Raw genomic sequence first — 19794 nt, 5'->3', positions numbered from 1 at the left:
TGATGCTGAGATAAGCCATCGACGAGCGCATGAAGAAAACATTTTGCCGATCAAAGGGCCGAAAGCATTGGAATGGGTAATAGTTAGAACTGGTATTAAGCCCTCAAGTTCTTTTAGAGCTCCTTGGGCACAACTTTCGGAGGTCTGTCTCGTATGGAAAAACGACAATACGGTGACAAGGAATCGAATGAAAACGAAGATGTCGTTAGAAGCAAGATCTTCGTAAAGTTGAAGTCTCTGTGCATTAGATTATCCCTTTTGCGTGAGCCGAGCCACAGTAGGCCTCAGCTGCTGTGTTCGTTGACTGCATAAGTTCGAGAGGCTCCACCTCTCGGTTTACAAGCATGTCTTGAATTATGGCAGAATACACATGGACTTGCCTACTTTTAGGTAGGTAGATTGTTTTTTTTTTCCTCCAAGGTTAGCTCTAGAAATATGTAGTGTTCATCATTTAGGTTGCAATATATGTCATTCGTTCAGCTTGACAACAGCTCTAAATAAAAATTTATAATGTATATAAACATGTCTATATTTTTGTTTTTGATGCGAACAGGCTTTCCTCTCAAGATTTTTAAAGCTTCTGAACAAGATTTGAAACCTTTGTTTGCAGATCAATCAAGGACATGGATAGTATAAATAACTCAAGCTACTGCGGCGATGCACATCAACAGCAATAGATCAGATGTCAATGATAATAAGGAAATTAACCTCTGGGGCTTTGCTGTCACCTTGAGGCTTCTGAAGAATTTCGTCATGGGGTAGTCAAGTGTTTAAGGAAAGTACTGCTTGGCCTAAAGCCATGCTTGGGTAAAGCATGCACATGTAAACTAATCACCTTTCTTCTTTTTCGGATACAGAGTTACCTTTCCAGGATAAGGGCTCTTTTCTAAGTCATCTGAAAACAGAAGTATTTTAGTAATGGAGCGGGTTTTAGTTGCATTTCTTCAGTCAGAAGATGCATCTGCAACAGTGAAGCACTTGCTATCATTACTTCTTTAGACAGAGTTATTTAGACAGAGTTCATTATATTTGTAATGGAAGGTTTTCTATAATATTTATTATACTCTTTGTTCTTTGTTTTAGATCAGGCAACATTATCTTAATAGACTTATCTTAACAGACTTATCTTAGCAGACTTAACTTAACAGATCCGAGAGTTTAAACCTGCTCTGATACCAAATGTAAGAACTGAGAATAATTTAAATTACTATTCCCTGTGAACAGAATATGAAATCTAAGAACTATAAATAATTTAAATAACTATTCCCTGTGAACAGAATATGAAATCTTCATGAACCTACATTAAAATTGAATTGATTTAATGAGAAGTACTTACCTAGTCTGCTGCGGATGAAGATGCTTCAAAACTTCTCTAGTTCGCTCCCATTACTAAAAGACTGAAACCACCCAGCCAAACCGAGTACAACCTAGATACTCAGTCTAGTATGCTTCTCAATTGATGCAAACTGTTCCCCCGTGCCCAGAAACTTCATAACAAGCAAGGCTCAATTGTTCTTGATGATAAACTCTGTGTACAAATTTTGCTTCTGTTTCTCCCCCCTTTCCTCCAACCATCCCTTCCTTCTTATAAGTCTCCATTTACCGACCTCCTCCATCTCCGTGTCCAAATTATGGTACGTGTTGATTTTTATAAACAAAATCTGATTTTATTTTATTTGAATATCTTAATTTTAAATAAATTTTATTTATTCATTTAAATGATTAATTTTAATTTTTTTAATTTTATTAATTTTATTTAATTTCATAAATTTTAATTTACTATAAGTGGGTCATTACATAAAGTGACAAAAGTCACATGACTTTAATAACTCATAAAGTCGCACTAAAAAGTGGTCTCACGTGTTTTCCTAGGCCAAGGAAAAAAGCACTAGGAAACACCTCCTTGGTACCCTTTTTCTCAAAAGGGTGGTGCTAGGGCAAGTTGAAGATTACAAGGTGTTGGAGCATCCTTTTAGTTGGAGCTAATAAAACTAGGGCATTGGAAGATTACAAGGTGTTGGAGCATCCTTTCAGTTGGAGCTAATAAAACTAGGGCATTGGAGTGTCCTTCTAGTTGGAGTTGATAAAAACATGATGTTGAAACATCCTTTCAGGAGTTGGAGCTTCCTAATAAATTGAATGTTTTTCTAATAGAGTACTAGGAAGTTGAAGCTTCCCTTCAGTTGGAGCTGATAAATATTGTACGCATAAATCATATTAGAAAGTGTTTGGTGGTTTTTCTCCCGGAAGGGTTTCCACCAAAAAATTTCTTGTGTATTGTTCTTGTGATGTGATGTTGATTTATGCTCTAATGTTTAATGCTCTAAAAGATTAAGGAATTAACTAATTGAAGGGAAATACTAATTCACTCCCCTCTCAGTATTTCCAATATATGACTCAGCCCAAGAGTGACAACACTTATCTAGAAGACAATGATGACCACCAAGGTGAAACAAGGCAAAAGGCACAAATTTAGAGCATCATGATCTATTATTCGACTCAACAAACGGTCACTACTTCATGTCAAATACATAACCCATTAACACTTAATATGAAACAATACACATATGTACCTCAAGTATGTCAAGTACTTGGGCGTAATGTGGGAAGCATCACCAGTCAACTGCCTATGGAGAACCATGGATGTGAACTGCGAAACTGTTTTTTGTGATCAGGGTCATAGGAGAAAAGTCTCCTCAAGTTACCCCTAGATGTCAAGGGGTGACACTACACATATGTGTGGAAAACATATAAGGAATGTCCTCATCTCTTACCTCTCCGAAGATGAAATCTCTTGGATCTCCATAAAACCAAATGAAAAACATAAGCAGCAAAAGGTAAAACACATTTGACCACAAATACATTGATATGGGGAGAGTAACCAACCATAATATTATTAACAACGCAGCTAATTCTCCATGCAATTACAAAAAATAAATTTATTATTTGTCCATGAGAGGCATCCCACCTCACTCAATCTCCTTAAACATTATCAATGTGTAAGGTTAATAAAGTGGATTATGTTGGTGAAGTCACATGTCATGTTTCTAGCTTAGCTTAAGCATTCAATTAATTTCCAATTATGGGAATACAAACATTCACTTAGTGAATGTACCCACATAAAGATATGTTTTGGAATATAATATTATTGATTCATTACCTTCCTTTTATAAACTTTATGTGACTCTTTTAGTTACAATAGAAGAAAATTTCCAACTTCCCTATTGGAAACTTTCTTTGTTACTATCATTACATGTAGCTATTTGTTTCAAACATTCCTAAAAACATAATTGCATTATATAAAACATTGGATTTAAGTATATTATTATTTTTAACAACAATGACCAACATATAAAACACAATCCTAGCCAAAGGCCAAAGAAAAAATGTCTTCGACTAAGTTGATCCTACTAAGCCAGGAAAATATGCTTGTACAATGCATGTGTACCTTGCACCTGAGCCCTGCAAATATTGCATGTGCTCTACAATTGTCCTTAGTATTCTGAACTTCTATCCATGTAACTGTATTTTTATTAATGCCTCTGCTTTGCATGATACATGGTATCTTGCACACTTGTCCATGTACCATGCACTAACAATGCCTTGTGCTAGCAATTGTAACATTGTTAATATTCCATTAAATCTAGCATCAATAAATTGTTAACCTAACAGAAGCAAGATCTACTGAATAACTTACACAGCTAGGTTCTTAACTCAATTAGTTGAAGAATAAATAACCTATCTCATAAAACGACACACAAATTATGCCCAACAAAGTTTTTCATTAATAATCCAAACTTACATGGGCTCTCGTCTTAGGATAGTGGCCCAACTGAGAAAAATACAAAATACAAATAAAACTGGATCGATACAGCAAATTTTCCCTAAATCAGTGCTCGATCTTCTCTGCAGATCTAGATCTCCAGCCTCTCTACACTCCCTTGAACCCAACACACTTGCTCACTAAGATGCCTCTCTCAATCTTGTGTTGTTATTGTGTGTCGTTCTCGTCTCCTTAGCCTTGCTTTTATAACTTTACATTGAGCTAAATCCCTAACACTAACACTAATCTCAAAGTCATTAACAGCCAAGATTAGATCTTGCCTCACTTGAGATGAACGACTAAGATTAAAACATAATCACTAAAGTAAATTATTTAATTTTCCTAAGTTTGTTTTAGCTCAATAAGCCAACATAATAATATGTATTTTTTCCCAAGTTAGACTTAGGCTAAGTTACATTAGCAATCTTGCTCGCACTAGAGCAAGTAACTAAGAAGACTATGGGTAACTTTTGAATGCCTAAACACAAGGCCTGCGCATAAGTATTTGCCCGAGCTAAAATCATCAACATTCCCTCTTAGCGAGGGAGGTACTTCTACCACCTGGAACTAGTTCTGATCCCGGACCTACATTAGCTGCTATGGTTGCTCCCTCTAAACTAGAAGACTTCCCTGCCATTATCCTCGAAGACCCACTCCTTGGGAACTTGTTCCTAGAAGCCTCCTACTCTTGAACATCCTGTAAGGTCAATGGGTCATCTTGTACCAAGAGACCTTTTTGACAGAATGGGAGGAATATGTCGACCACTCCTCCCTTTCTGAACTTGAACATTGACTCCCTCTAAGCTGCTCAACCTTTGGAGCTACTTGCTCCCTGTTCTCTGTGACGACTCTGATTCTTGCCATTGCTTGAATATGCTAGCCCTTTAGCCTATATAAGTTGCTCTCTCTAAATCCAGTGAGGTGGCAACCGTCTGAGCTAGATTCCATGGGTCTAATCAGTGATTGTCCATCCTGGAATGCCACACCAAAGCCCTTCTTCTCAATCATCAAGACCGAGAGCAAACTCACTTGAGTTTTGACACCCATTTGAGTTTTGACACCCATGCACGTCCTTCACTTCCATCCCGCCATCTAATTCAAGTTGGAATAGCATTGTTCAAACCCCTCTCACTACATGCTTCATATCAATGCCTAACTTCACTCCAATTCTGAGTCCCACTTGGTTCGGGTGGTGAACTAATTTTATGCTCCTATCATGACTTATGGCTCCACTATCTAGCATCCATGCATTCACTAGTATTGTGCTTGAGGTAAGGTAGGAAACAAGTTCAAATTCTATCTCGAACATCCTGGCAAACTCTTCCTTAGCTTTTGTTGACGCAACTACAACTGCCTGTGTGCTCTTTCCCCCTTTCTTCCTCTGTAGACACTATAAAGCATAGTGTCTTGTCTTATGACAAGAGAAACACTTGACCTTAGTCAAGTCCTTCTTCTTCTTTGACTATGAGGTTAAATCCTGACTCTTGCTCGAGCTCTTTCCTTTGCCTTTTGCAATCAGAGCCACGTACTCATCATCTACCTACTCGTTGATCTTTCCCCTTCGTTGTAACCTAATTTACGCTTTTATGTAGTCATCCATGGGCCTATCAAATGTGGGTAGTTTATCTCTAGCACAAACTCCTATGATGAACGGATCCCATGCCTCTGAGAACCTGTTCAATGCCACATTTACTAGTTCTGAGTCTTCTACCTTTTCTCAGACTGCCACAAGTTGATCACAAATCTGCATGATCTTCATCAGATAACTTAACATTGACTTAGGTCTAATCAGCCTGGAGCATATCTTTCAATATCATCTTCTTGTTTATTGTCTTACTCTGGTATAACCCTACCAGTGCTTTGAACATCTCCTTGGTTGTCTTCTTCTTAGTTAAGTGAGGGATCAAATGATCCCTTACGACATCCACAAGTATCCTCTACACCTTTATCTCCTTTGTTGCTAGAAGGGCCTTCTCTTGAGGATCTAAGAACTCTAGGATCTCAATCTCAACAATCTCCTAGAGATCGTTTTCCTTGAGTACCAAGATGACCGTAGTCTTCCAAGGTAGGAAGTTTGACTCTGTCTAATTTGTCTTCATATCAAAGATGCATTGCGACCATTTTTAACCAAATCTTGCCAAAGAATTTTTGAAGAATATTCTACCTAGTCCTTTAGGCACCCAAAGCTAAAATTAATCTCATCAATCTGCCCTGCCATGTATGACCCTGTGAAACCACAACTCTGGTTGTACGGGTTTGACTTTGCGCCCAACTTTGTTATCCTTATCTGTCTACTACTCGACACTCAACCCTAACGGCCACGCTTGCCTTTCGCGACCTACATAGCTCTGTGGCAAGTCTACTAGTCTTGACCTCGCTCATGCTCAGCCTTGCCACCAAGACCTAGCTATCCATGTTCGTGTTGTCGCCTCTACGTTGCTAATCGACCTATCGCTATCCTCCTGACAGCACTTCCACCGACCGTAGCAGCCACGTCCTGATCTATCTAATATGCACCCATTCTTATGTGGCTTGATCCAGTGGCCTATTGCGGCAACACTCAACCCACACCCCTTTTCTTTCTTGTTAGCCCCGCTAACCCAACGCCATTGTCTCTTGGTGTTTTCAGTCGATTCGCCCAGCTACATCACTCCCCTAAGCCGTCATCGTCTATCAATGTTTCAGTGGTTGATTCCCCCATGACCGCTGCTTTGTAGCTCTACATTGTGTTTGTTGACGGCTATGCCAGCCACTTTTCTTCGCAGCCTACCTTGCGGTCAATTCCTTCCGCACAGCAGCCCTCGCAACTCTGCACCTTGACTTCCTATCACTGGTTCATTCGACTCATGACTGTTGCAGCCTTTCTATTCCTTGGCCCACGATCTCCATTGGCCCTGCGGCTTATCTTCTTACATGTTGATGACAAGACAAATTCGATCGGGCTTAACTGTTGGTCTCCTTTATGGGCTACCGAATGTTGTGGCAACTGAGTGGGTCGTCAAGCCTGTGGGCCACCTTGCTCCCCACATTCCTTCCTTTTTTTTTCTTTTAACTCACGGCCCCTTCCCCTTTTTCTTTAAATTCCCTTGTTGAGTCGTACGGCAAATGCCTTCAACCACTTAAAAAAATTTCTCACCTTCATATGATCCTGGCTAGACCTAGCCCTTAATGATCCAAACAAACTCGGCACCTGTGATTCTGAGATCAATTCAGAGTTTACGCTCTAATATTATGTTAATTTTCCGTTAAAGCTAGCACCGTTAAATTATTAACTTAGCAAAAGTGAGATCTATTGAATAACTTACACAACTAGGTTCTTAACTCAGTTAGCAAAAGCAAAAATAAATAAACGATCTCATAAAACGACACACAGATTCTGCCCAACAAAGTTTTTCATTAATAATCCGTCTTGGGATAATGACCCAACTAAGAAATATATAGAATACAAATAAGCCTAGATCTGATCCAACAAATCTGCCCTAGATTAATGCTCAATCTTCTCTACAAATCTAGATCTCTAGCCTCTTTGCACTCCCTCGAACCCAGCACACTTGCTCACTGAGATGCCTCTCTCAATCTTTGGATATTGTTGTGTGTCTTTCTCCTCTCCTTAGCCTTGCTTTTATAACTTAACATTGAGCTAAATCCCTAACCCTAACCCTAATCTCAAAGTGATTAACGACTGAGATTATATCTCCGCTTCATTTGAGATCAATAGTTAAGTTCAAAACATAATCACTAAAGTTTCTTTTAGCTCAATAAATCAACATAATCATATGTGCATTTTCCTAAGTTAGACTTAGGCTAAGTTACAATAGCAATCTTGCTCACACTAGAGCAAGTACCTAAGAAGACTATGGGCGACTTCTGCACGCCCAGACACAAGGCCTGTGCAGAAGTACCTGCCTGAGTTACAATCATCAACAAACCTTTCCTTATCCTAGTCCACTTGCTACTGATCCAACCAGAACTCAAACACACCCTCTAGTGATCCTTCAGTGATCTATGTTCATTGTTCACATACCTGTTCCATCCTAACCTAAGACCTCTTCATTCTTCCTTATTATTCTCATGGGCAACACAAAACACAACTTCCAGTGTCCTCATCTCCATCATTATCTCTTATGCGCTCAGACTCTGCAAATGTTTCCATGATTGCTGCTCATCTTTGATCAAATTTCCCTAGATCTTTTCCTGATATGCTCTCCAACCTAGCCTTTTTTACCAATGTCCACATTCCTATGCACAGTGCAGGTTCTTCTTAACACCACTTTCCAACCAAGCTACCTGTGTCTAGGTTCCTCTACATGATGGAAGAGAGTGCTTCCAAATATTATTTAAACTGTTCATGTAACGTATATGAAGCAGTAAATTACCCTACCACCATCTTTTCAGCAAAAAATAGGTCAATAGATCCCTGTCTATAGTCCTCCCTGAAAAGTACAAAGGATCCAAATTCCTTACAAGATGAGCCATCACACTCCCACTAACTCAGCTAACCATATTTGCTTATAAACTCCCTCGTATACTGCATAACAATTACTTCAACAGACTTTATTAGTAGATTTTTCTCTCTAATATGCGAGAAAATAAAAAAACAGGGCTAAAAAATACAATGTTTAGCTCTTAAGTTATCAATGAACCCCCTTAAAAGACACCATATGGCTCATATGCTGGCCTACTGAAGAGAGATAGCCCTTTGACACACCATGTGGCCGTGTGTTGCCAGTGAAATGAGGCAGACTTGAGAATAAACGGCAATAAGCTCGCTTAAAAGACTGTTAATTCCTTTAAAGATGCATTGAACACCATTAGAAAAGTAGTACCTAATGTCCAAGTGCCAAATACAATAGAAGAGATTTAAAAACAGTTTGCAAATAATTTTATTCAAGTACCTTTGGGGCATAAAACCAAAATACTTCAGGGTTTTAATATCAGTATAACGCTCCCTCAATGGCACTTCCACAACACAGAACTGCAGCCTCAAACGGCTCGATCTTACAGCTAGTATCCACTGCAAATGAATTGGAAGAGTGCTGCTAGAATGAATCGAAGATGACTCCAAACAGCCTGTTTCAATAGTGTTATACAGGACATCTCAAGAAACCACTGTATAAAATGTCAGTACTTTTTGGTTGAATATCCATGAGAAATTTTTGAGCCAACATTTCAAATAAGCAAAACAGAGAGATAGCAGTATTTTTGTTTGTCTTTCTGTTTTGCTCTCTGAGGATGGGTTATGTGTTACTGTTCACCTAAAACTCGGCCCGAAAATTTTCCAACATAGAATCAACCAAAAAACATTGAAATAAAGTCCAAACAGTCAACTACAGAAGCCTACATGCTAGGAACCGCTGTATAAACTAATCTCAGGCCACTAAAATAACATATGCAGGCTGCCCCAAGATTTGTATTTCTGACATGGAGGTGAAGGAAAACGTGGAAGGTTGAGTCCCGGACACAGGGAATGCTCATATCAAGCAAACCAGATATTTCCAGACCAAACATTTGTATTGGCAGATCAAGACAATTATGGGCAAGGTGTTAGTTGAAAGATCTGAAGCCCAACAAGAAATTCTTCACAATGCTGATGAATAGCAACTCCAATTGAAAAGATTGGACATTAAAGTTTCTCTTATGTCAAAGAAACTTGTTAATCTGGATTTCTCTAATTCTGAGGAGACGACTGGTCCTGATCCCATACAGGTGGATTCCCCCACAATTTAAATGTTTAGAATAGTAGGACTCCCCCGACAACTTAAATGTTTAGAATGCAAATTACTGTTTCTTTTTTGAGTAGTAATACTGCCACCCAGGATAGATATAGATCTAAATTTCACAGTCAAACTCCTGATTTTAGCAGACAGTTTAGAATGCTAGGACTCCCCCACAACTTAAATGTTTAGAATGCAAATTACTGTTTCTTTTTTGAGTAGTAATACTGCCACCCAGGATAGATATAGATCAAATTTCACAGTTAAATCGTACAACTGTGTTATTAATTTTGGACAGGTCATCTGGCCTAAGGCAATACCTGTGCTACTGGTCTGGTTTGCCAGTGGCAGGCTAGTAGCGACGGGTTAGATGTTCTATATTTTTTGATAAAGTAATACAAATCTCTGCCTAGCTTATTATATGCAGGTTGCCAACTTGCCCCAAATCCATCTCATAAACAGTGAACCAACGACCAGTTTTCCCATCTAAATACATGGCTAATGCAACTGAAAAAGTTTCATGCATGGACTCACTCAAAGCCTTCCAGAATATATTATTTCAATCTAATGTGGCAGCTGTGGAGAATATTACAGAAAACACTCAAATTCTTTAAGAAAAACAAGAGGTCACCACTGAACGGTATCCTTCCAAAGTATATAATTGTTGTTTTAATACCACCAGGAATAGAAGCATGCGAGCACAGAAAGAATAAGGCAAAACAAAGAATAAGGCAAAACAAAATCATACTTGCATTAATAGAAATTCAAGTAAATTCCTCCTTAACATTACATCCATATTCCCTCATATAAAGGCTTACTAACACAGATCACGGGTGGCTTGCTGAGTTGGTGAAAGAGGGATTTTCTCATTGCCCCGTGAGGAGTCTAATCTTCCAAAAAGTGGCATGTTCACCTTTTTGAGCCGGGCAGCTATGTAGGGAGGTGTTGAATAGCCAAATATAAATAGCTCTTACTTTTTCATTATGTCAGGCATTTTTATTTCATTTTGGAATAGGGATTTTAGAATTTTTATTTTATAAAAAACAAAAATTTTATGGATGTGTGAAAATATGTTCGTCTTATATACAATTTAATAAATAAAATTAAAATTTCTAAATAATCTATTTTGTTTTGGAAAAATATTCTTCGTCCTATATACAATTTAACAAATAAAATTAAAATTTCGAAATAGTTCTTCTAACTTTACAAATTTTTAGCTTTGCAAATGACACATAAGAGTGAAGCATTTGCAAAACTCTCGTACAAGCAAAAAAAAAAAAAAAAAAAAAACAGAACAGTATTTGCATTTGCATTTACGACAATTCAATTATATAATCCATATATACGGGATGACTTTTGCCCTTTCTTATTCTTAGCGCGTTACATTCACTGAAGTGACACTGCATTCACACCCCTAAATTATAATCTAAATGATCACTCTCATCTTCCAACATCTCACATTCCAACAACAGTGCCCTGCTTTTTACACAACCCAAATATGGATTACAGATTATTTACATCCCAGAAAAAAACATTGCAAGTAGACAATTATAAATGTATTTACAAAGGCTTTGAAAGCAAACAAGGATGAATAGCTTTAGCATACCTGACATCGAGGCCAGTCAAGTGAGGAGCCAGAATCTCATTGACATTCTTCACAGCATTGAGAACACCCTTCCCTCCATACACAGATTTATCTCCGTCTCTCATCTCTAGGGCCTCATAAATCCCAGTAGATGCCCCACTAGGCACTGCAGATCTGTAGAGTTGATCATCAGTCTGCAGATCCACTTCAATTGTGGGATTCCCCCTGCTGTCTATAATCTGTCTGGCCTTAACAGACTTTACCTTGCAGCTCTTGCGGGCTTCGATCCTCGGAGACAATGGTGCCGTTGTGGCAGCAGAAGCTCTTATGCAATAATGGCGTTCATGTTTCATGGGTACTGATGGTTTCGATGAAAAGGTCGCTGACTCGCCCCATAGAGTTGAGTTTTTCGAATTTGGGGACTTGGAGACCACTGTCGAAGACATACAGAGTCTCAATGCAGAGGACGCCATGATCAAAATTAGATCGAAGTGTCACCCAAATAAGGAAATGGATCGCAGATTGTAAAGCAATGAATCCCTGAATAGGCAGTGAGTGCAGTGGAAAAATAGGGGGCGACAGAACCAAGAGCATATGCCTGTTACTGTATGTTATTGTGAAGAGGAGAGACAGTTTGGTGGAGATTCGAAATGTGTTTTGTTTGTAACTCTGCTTGAAATGTCGCGTGTTTGGTATTGTTTTTAAAATGGAATATGCCTCTTTTGTTGCATTTGAGTTTCAGAAGCGAAGGATCGTCATGTGTTCCAGTCAAATGGTCACCTACCACCTCAATTTTCTCCCCAAGTTGAGAGAGGTTAGGTCCAAGAGGTTGTTGAATTGTGTTCTTTTGGTTTATGGCTGTTTGGTTAGCATGTAGTTTGGTGGTGGTTTTCTTTAATTATCTTATAAATTTGAAAAATGTAATTTTTTAAGCAATAATATTTTTTATTTTAATTAAGTGAAAAAATTACTAAAAATAAATGTCTTTGAAACAAAAGTTTAAAGTAGGTGAACATTTATACATGCTCTATAAATATTAAGAACATTTATATGTGTGTATAGTTTGAGTGGCTTTAATGGTTAAGAATTTGTGTTTTTTCTCAAGAGATTGTTTCTTTAAATTTAAAGAGGGATAGAATATGTATACTTTTGTAAATTTTAGTAGTCTAAACACAATTGCCTTAACATTGTTTTATTTTGTTGAATTGAGGCTTCTATGATCCATATTATTTATAAGTAGAACTTCGGCATAAATCACATAAGGAGAGACATTTGTCGACGCGTTTCGAACCAACCAGTGTGGCTCATCCTCAGGACAAGTTGAAGAAACAAATCCAGCTATGCATGCTAAATAGTCTGAGCAGAGCCTCCAACGGCTATCTTAACCAACGACTAATTTTGACTTAGGGACAGCAGTCAAAAAGTCAAAATGATAATTAAGGGGAGTTATTTAGATTAAATAAAAGAAATAATTATATATATTGATTCTGTTATTAGTTTAATAAGAATAGTGACTTATATGGGAATTAGTTAGAATTAAGGACCTGACTTTTATATATATAAATATATGGTAGTTAGTTATAATAACTATATATAAATATATATATAAATAAAAATAATAAAAGTTAGTTGAGAAATAAAATTAAGGGGGAAAGGTCAAAATATAAATATATATAAGGTAGGCTAGTTAGTTAAAATAACTAGAAACTTTTAAAAAAAAATAATTTTATATGGTGATAACTTATTGGTTGCTTAAAATTTTATATAAAATTAATGGAAATTAGTTAGATGAAGGACCTTACTTTCATAAATATATTTATAAGGTAATTTAAGGTGATAGATGGTTATAGTAATTATATAGTCCTAATCTGCTAAAATAAGATGGATAGCTAACTAAAAATAAAACTGACTAAAACTAATTAAGAACGTGAAAAAAATAATAATAATAAATATAATAATAATAATAATAATAATAATAATAATAAAATTAAATTAATTAATTAATAATAATAATATATAATAGTTACGATCATATTTATATAATAGTTATGATCAAATTAATATCTATCAAGAAGAAGTAAAAAGCAAGAGCGCCTAACATAAAAAAGAAGGAGAAGGACCGGAAAAGGCCTAAAACAATAAGGACAAACCCTAACAAAAGCAAAGAACATGAAAAAGGAGGGAGGAAGAGAAAGACTAGGAAGAAAGGGCGGGGATCGAACATCTACTGATCTTCCAGCCGTCATCTCTATTGAGATTGATTGGTCTTCTTTCAATCTCAATAGCTTCCCTGAATTTACAATGATGGAACTGAGCAACTTTGGCAACAACCTTGGCCTCCTCTATACACACCTGATGCTTGGTCTTCTCAACATGCTCTGCAAATGATGAAGAATTGGATCTCCCATGTCTTAGGTCGGCTGCATGTTCATTGATCCTCTGATGGATGGAGCGCCCTATTTCCCCAATATAGGGGGTCCCACAAGAACAAGGGATCAAGTAGACACCCTTCATGTCCTTAGGGTTAATGGGATCTTTCACCGATCGGAGGGAATTGCGGATGGTGCTGAGGGGCCTAAAGGTTGAGGGAATCTCATACCTCTTAAGGATCCGAGCAATCTTGTCCGTGGTTCCTTGGACATAGGGAAGATGTACACCTAGACGGCGCTCTTTAGGCTCTTTCTTAATTAACGCATTTTCAGAGGCTTTACGGAAAGCCTTCTGACCTAGGTGCCTACTATATCCATTTTCCACAAAGACATCAAGGAGATGGGATCTCTCCTTATCAAAGCTCTCACTATCAGAAATCCTAAGGGCACGAGTAGCGAGGGTGTTAAGAACACCCATCTTCTGAGCAGGGAAATGATGGGAATTTGCATGAAGATACTGCTCAGTATGCGTTTTCTTTTGGAACACAGAGTGGGAGAGATAGCCATCCTTATTCTTGGATATAAGAATATCCAGGAAAGGGAGGCAACCATTGACCTCTTTTTCCATGGTGAACTTAATGGCATAGGACTGGTTGTTGAGGTGATTAGCCGTTAGTTAAGATAGCCGTTGGAGGCTCTACTTAGACTATTTAGCATGTATAGCTGGATCTGTTTCTTCAACTTGTCCTGACGATGAGCCACACTGGTTGGTTCGAAACGCGTCGACAAATGTCTCTCCTTATGTGATTTACGCCAAAGTTCTACTTATAAATAATATGGATCACAGAAGCCTCAATTCAACAATTGTTTTATTTTTCTAAATAATGCCAAGGGTTTTTTTTAAATAATCATTAAATCAAGGGTGAGGACATTGGTAAGAATATAAGGTTTTGAGTATGAGATTGAAAGTTTAAACAAAAATAAATAATTCTTTGGTGATCATATTTTTTAGCTTAATTAAATTAAATTTATCCCATTGGTTATCATAGTTACATAGACATGATTATCTTCATGCGTTGAAAGATGGTTTGGTCTCATGATGAAGTTGGTAAGAATGGGTATGTTTGTTTGAAAAATGAGTTTTAAATCCTAGGTAAGATGGGCATATGTTTGTGTTGTTTGCAAAATAAATTATGAACTTAAAATGTTGAGATTTAGAGCTTAATTTTGAATCTTAGGTAGGATGAGAGTGTGTTTTTATTTATTTGGAGAATAAATATTGAATTTAAGATGGTGAGTTTTAGAGCTTAATTAATAACTTAACATTTAGTTAGGTGTTTATATTCTATTAGGTCTTCATGGTGAGAGAGATTGATCCAATCGTAGATATGTGTCTAGTATCTAGCCTTGTGCATGTTAAAAAGTGTCCATTTTCAATATCAATGTCCTTCAACCATGCCAACCTATAGGCACCAACATTGAGGTGTGCAATGCTTATCACGAGGTCTAAGGGGCAATGCCCCTAACGATTTCCCATCATTGCTAATAAGTGGTGTCAAAGGATAGCACCCCAATACCTCAACAACATTTGGCATAGAAAATACTAGGTGTGCCAAGTTCCAACCTATGTATGTCCATTTCAATAGTTTAGCTAGATATATCCACCATTAGCATCATACACACACCCACCTTTGGAGAATGTGTGTGCACACCTCAATAATTTGCATGCACACTCGAAATATATGCTCACCAGAAATGTCAATCATTATGAGGACCATTGTAGAAACCTAACCAATTCTATGCCTAAATACATGTGCATCAACAATGAGATATGATGTGCCAAGAGATGAGAAATCATCCATAGTTATGGAAAAAGTGCTTCCAATAATTGAATGTTGATCTTGTAAGTGATATGTGTTCTTATGTATGGTATATATGATACAATAAATAGCGATTAAAAAAAATAATAAAAAAAATAAAAATAAAAATAAATAAATAAATAAATAATAAATAAATAAATAAAAATAATAAATAAATAAAAATAAATTTAAATTTAAATTCTCACACACACCTAAAGCATTATATAGGATATTTACATAGTGATATTAACACTATTTTGTTTAAAATTTCTTTGTGTGCATTTTATTTATTTATTAGCTTCAATCTTATTTATGCTTTTACACTCCCAACTTAATATATCTAATTTTTTAAATTGTTAGATGATATGCATCATATGATTGGATTAAAAGTTGAATTTGTTTGAATAAAAATGTTTGGGATTTGACTAAGCTTAAAGAAATGGATTCTATTTCAACCCTTAACACAACTAGGCCCCATGGATAATGGAGAAATAGATCATTAATCCAAAACTTAATGTTGATATTACCACCATAAAGGTCCATCTAAAGGAAATATATGAGCCTCACGAAAGAATTCCTTCCACTCATAAATGTGGATGAAAGGGACACCCTTGCATTTCATTCTCGATAGCATCAAACAAAAGAATCACATCTTAGTCAAGGTTGATAATAAGATGAAACTACCAACAACATTACATCCCCATCCATATGTCAATGGTTTGTTGAGCCAAGAGTAAGACACCGATGTTTGTTAACAATGTTTACTACAATATGTCAAGCCCTTCAAAGATGAGCTACCACGGTTGTTGCTATGCTTGAAGTTTGTGATGTTCTTTTAGGGAAACCATATACGTGGAAGCATCATATAGTTTATATAATACTAGAGTTAGCTTCAACTATCACAATTTCATTGATCACTAATATGTAATGCAACAAAATAATATATCAAACTAGGTGATTTTCCATCTCTACAATCCATTCCCAAGGAGCAAGAAAATCACAGTTATCATTAAGTCCATTGAAAGGGATCCATCTATGCAACGAAAAATAAAGAGATCAATTCATGGAAGATGTAGAGACATCTTCTATAATATTATAGTTTTGACCCCTTGAATGTATTTGATCAGTTAATGTATAAATTGTAAAGATGTGGTTATAATGATAGAAGTCAAGCAACATGAACTTAAATAAATGACCCCCCTTGATTGTATTGGATCAATTTATGTATAAATTGTAAATGTGTGGTTATAATTAAGGGAGTCAAGCCTCGTGAACTTAAATAAATGTCCCTATTTGTAAATGTTATAAATTTGCTAGTATGATTTCTACTGTGGAGCTCAAGGCTAAGGTCTGACTAGTAAATTGTTATGCATCTAGATGATGTAAATATACTTCTATGGACCATGTGGTAGATTTGCCACAATAAAAGCTATGCAAATATTAATGCAAAAATATAATATATAATGGCCTAAGATGGTTATAAAGAGCATTAGAGGGGTTATGATTCCACTCAAGGGGAAGATGAAAGGGTACCTATGGGAAAGTAAATATTTTATTGTCAAGTCTTATCTTGTGGACTAATCTCTTTTCGACCATGTGCCTTAAATGAAGCCATCCACCTTTATTGACTTAGAAATACAATCATTGAATACATGTAGAGGTTGGTGGGGAAAACTTCTAAAAATAGTTATTGAGTGTGGGAAGAGTAAAATCATTCTAGTTAAGTGTAAAAGTACTTCATTCTCATGTCATGAAAATTTACATTCATCATTTCCCTCATCTCTCTCATTATTATTCATTCATATTACCATTCATGCTTTAGACTTCATGTTGTGTTCTCCCTTGTCAACAATTAACCGGTTTAGAAATGGACCAAAAATTAGCATTGTGAAAGAGGCAACATAGAGCTTGGATGAATGTTAGATGCTTGTAGGTGGGCATAGAGGGTGGATAGTTTTGAAATCATCCACCCATTGTGTATTTACGACTCATTAGAAGCTTGATAGTCAAGCATTATTTTGTAGGTGATTCCTCAAAGGCATTTAGAGGATTAGATTCTTTTTTCCTATGCTAAAGAGCACTAGAAAGGTAGAATGTCCCCAAGTGACTACTAAGTAGAGAAAGAGAATATATGTCTTGTGTTATATAGGGTAGTGGAAGAGAGTGTTGTATTTGTTTAATGGTTGCATAAGATCCTTGGGGTGCTCTATAATAAGCACATTTGCTAAGAACATAAGTAATTGGAATGGGTTGAATGAGCTAGAATCTCATAGCTTATTTTATTTGCCCTAATAACCTCATAGCTTGGCTCAAGGGTAGTATCTACATTAGATGCCTACTCTTGGATGGAAAATTTATCATGTGTAATTGGTTTCATGGACTATCTCTTGTTGAAAGATAAATTTTGATGTTGCTTATGATAAAAAAAAATTAATGTTATTTCATATTGTGGAAATATATGAATTATATATTGTATGTGCATTCGTGATGAACGCTAAGGATGGGCACTTCTTTGACATGAAATGCCTTATTTCATGTTTGTTTTTTACAATGTTGTACTTTAATTATTGCATGTATGTTTGCATTTTATTTAATTCAAGCCTCTATGGCATACTATCTATGTGGAATTAGGATGAATGGATCTCTATGGGCTAGAATTTTTTATGCCTTATTTCATGGCTACCACGTGGGAAACTAGGAGTGGTGTGTTGGGACACCATAGTGTGGCATTAAAGCTCAACTTCAATGTTGTGCCAATTTGGGCATTAACATGATGCATTAGTGTGTGTAGTCAATGACAACATCTAGGCATTTGGAAGGCCAGAAAAAAAGATTTGGGTGAATTTGGGCATGCTCAGTTTCAAACATAGGTGCATGAATCCACATAGAGCTCTTTTATTTTATGGTTTTTGTTTTAATGAGAGAGAGAGAGAGAGAAAAATGGCAGACTCTTATTTAGCCTAAAAAGAAAGCAACAAATGTGCTTAATGGAGGTCAAGGGAGAAGAAGGATGTGCCATAACTAGCAATGACCTACAATAACAAGAAGGTACTTTGCCATGAACAATTGAGATTGCATCCATTAATATATATAAATAATCCATAAGGATTCATTCATGTTGGAAGAGCCTTGGGGGAAGAGTAACCTATTTATCGTGAATGATTGAGTTTGGATCTACCTATATGGATTGATGGTCCACTTTCATTCACACATGTTGGAAAAGTCTTAGGAGGAGCACAGGAGGAGAGACACATATTTGTTGTAAACAATTGAGATCTTATTTATAGATCCAGATCAACAACCTATAGTTGCTTGCACATTTTGAAGTGCCTTGAGAGGAGAGAATCTATCAAGCGATGAATAGCTAGGATTGCACTTATGAATTTGCATTGATGGTCCATATCACATTAGAGGAGGTTTCTATCTATAGTATAAAATAAAGCAGTTTTTGATGCTAATGAAGAAGTGTCTTGTCATACCATCACCTAATAAAAGGTTATCATGTGGAGGGCCCCATAGGTAGAATAAGGTATTATTCCCACACAAAGGTAGCTAGAAGATTATGTCAAGGTCATTATGTTTGACATGACCAACAAATGGGGAAGGATTACCCATGTAATAAGAGTTGGACCAAGAATAGAAGAATTGATGGATTGGGTAGTTGCAATGGGTTTATTTTCCCCTTGACCCCTATAGAAACCCCTTGTGAATCCTCCCCCCCCCCCTCCCCCTCAAGCTAACATTAGAAAATGGAAAAGGAAACTATGTAGTATTTCATTTGTTTATTAGAAGTAGGCTCAAAAAGACATATTATAATTAATATGTTGATAATTGTTGTTGTTGTATAGTAAAATTCTTGTTGTGCACAATTCTCGTGGTTCAATTTGAGTGTTAATAATTACAATAAAATTGTAGAAGTCATAACAAATAATGAACTTTAAAATCCTATGACTCGTAGATTTAAATTAGAATTAAGTAAAATTATAGTCATTGGAAAACTCTTTCAGAGGGAAAGTGAGTTGAGTATTCAAATCTTAAAAAGGCCCTTTTGGTTTATCAAAATAATTAAAAATCCAAAGAAAAACTCTTGAATGGACCAATAAATTTTCATAGTGGAGGATGCATAGAACCCTTGTGATTTCCAAGTAAATGCCATGGGTAAAAATATGTAGGCTAGAAATGTACAAACAAATTCTAATGAGCACAAAAATCAAGAGACTCCTTGAGATATTGTAGGAAACTACGAGGAGTTTGAGGGTAGAGCTTCAAAGTTGCAATGTAGACAATGAAAAATAAATCAAAACTTGGGAAAAGTGTCAAGATATATAGACACTCGAGTGTTATTTAAGCTTAACTTGTATGATTTGACTTTAGTCAATAACTATTTAATTTGATGGTCATGATTATGTTCAAGGCATAAAATGATCCAACATTTTATCTATTC

The 19794-nt window shown here is 36.4% G+C and overlaps 1 protein-coding gene across 1 annotated transcript in view; it reads right to left on the bottom strand.

Annotated features, from left to right (window-relative positions):
- ENO1 (enolase 1) overlaps positions 1-11927 on the bottom strand; it is a 46599-nt gene extending 34672 nt beyond the window's left edge. Inside the window, exon 1 of the mRNA XM_089446396.1 lies at positions 11144-11927. Coding sequence (XP_089302522.1) covers positions 11144-11595 — 452 coding nt within the window. The 5' untranslated portion in view covers positions 11596-11927. The remainder of the gene's footprint in view (positions 1-11143) is intronic.
- Between the last annotated feature and the right edge of the window lie 7867 nt (positions 11928-19794).

This window comes from Pinus tabuliformis, chromosome X, assembly GCF_031772625.1.
Source record: "Pinus tabuliformis cultivar Carrire ecotype Pingquan chromosome X, CPIR1, whole genome shotgun sequence".
NCBI lineage: Eukaryota > Viridiplantae > Streptophyta > Pinopsida > Pinales > Pinaceae > Pinus > Pinus tabuliformis.
Note: the sequence above shows the minus strand (reverse complement) of the source record. Positions and strands in the feature narration are given on the sequence as shown.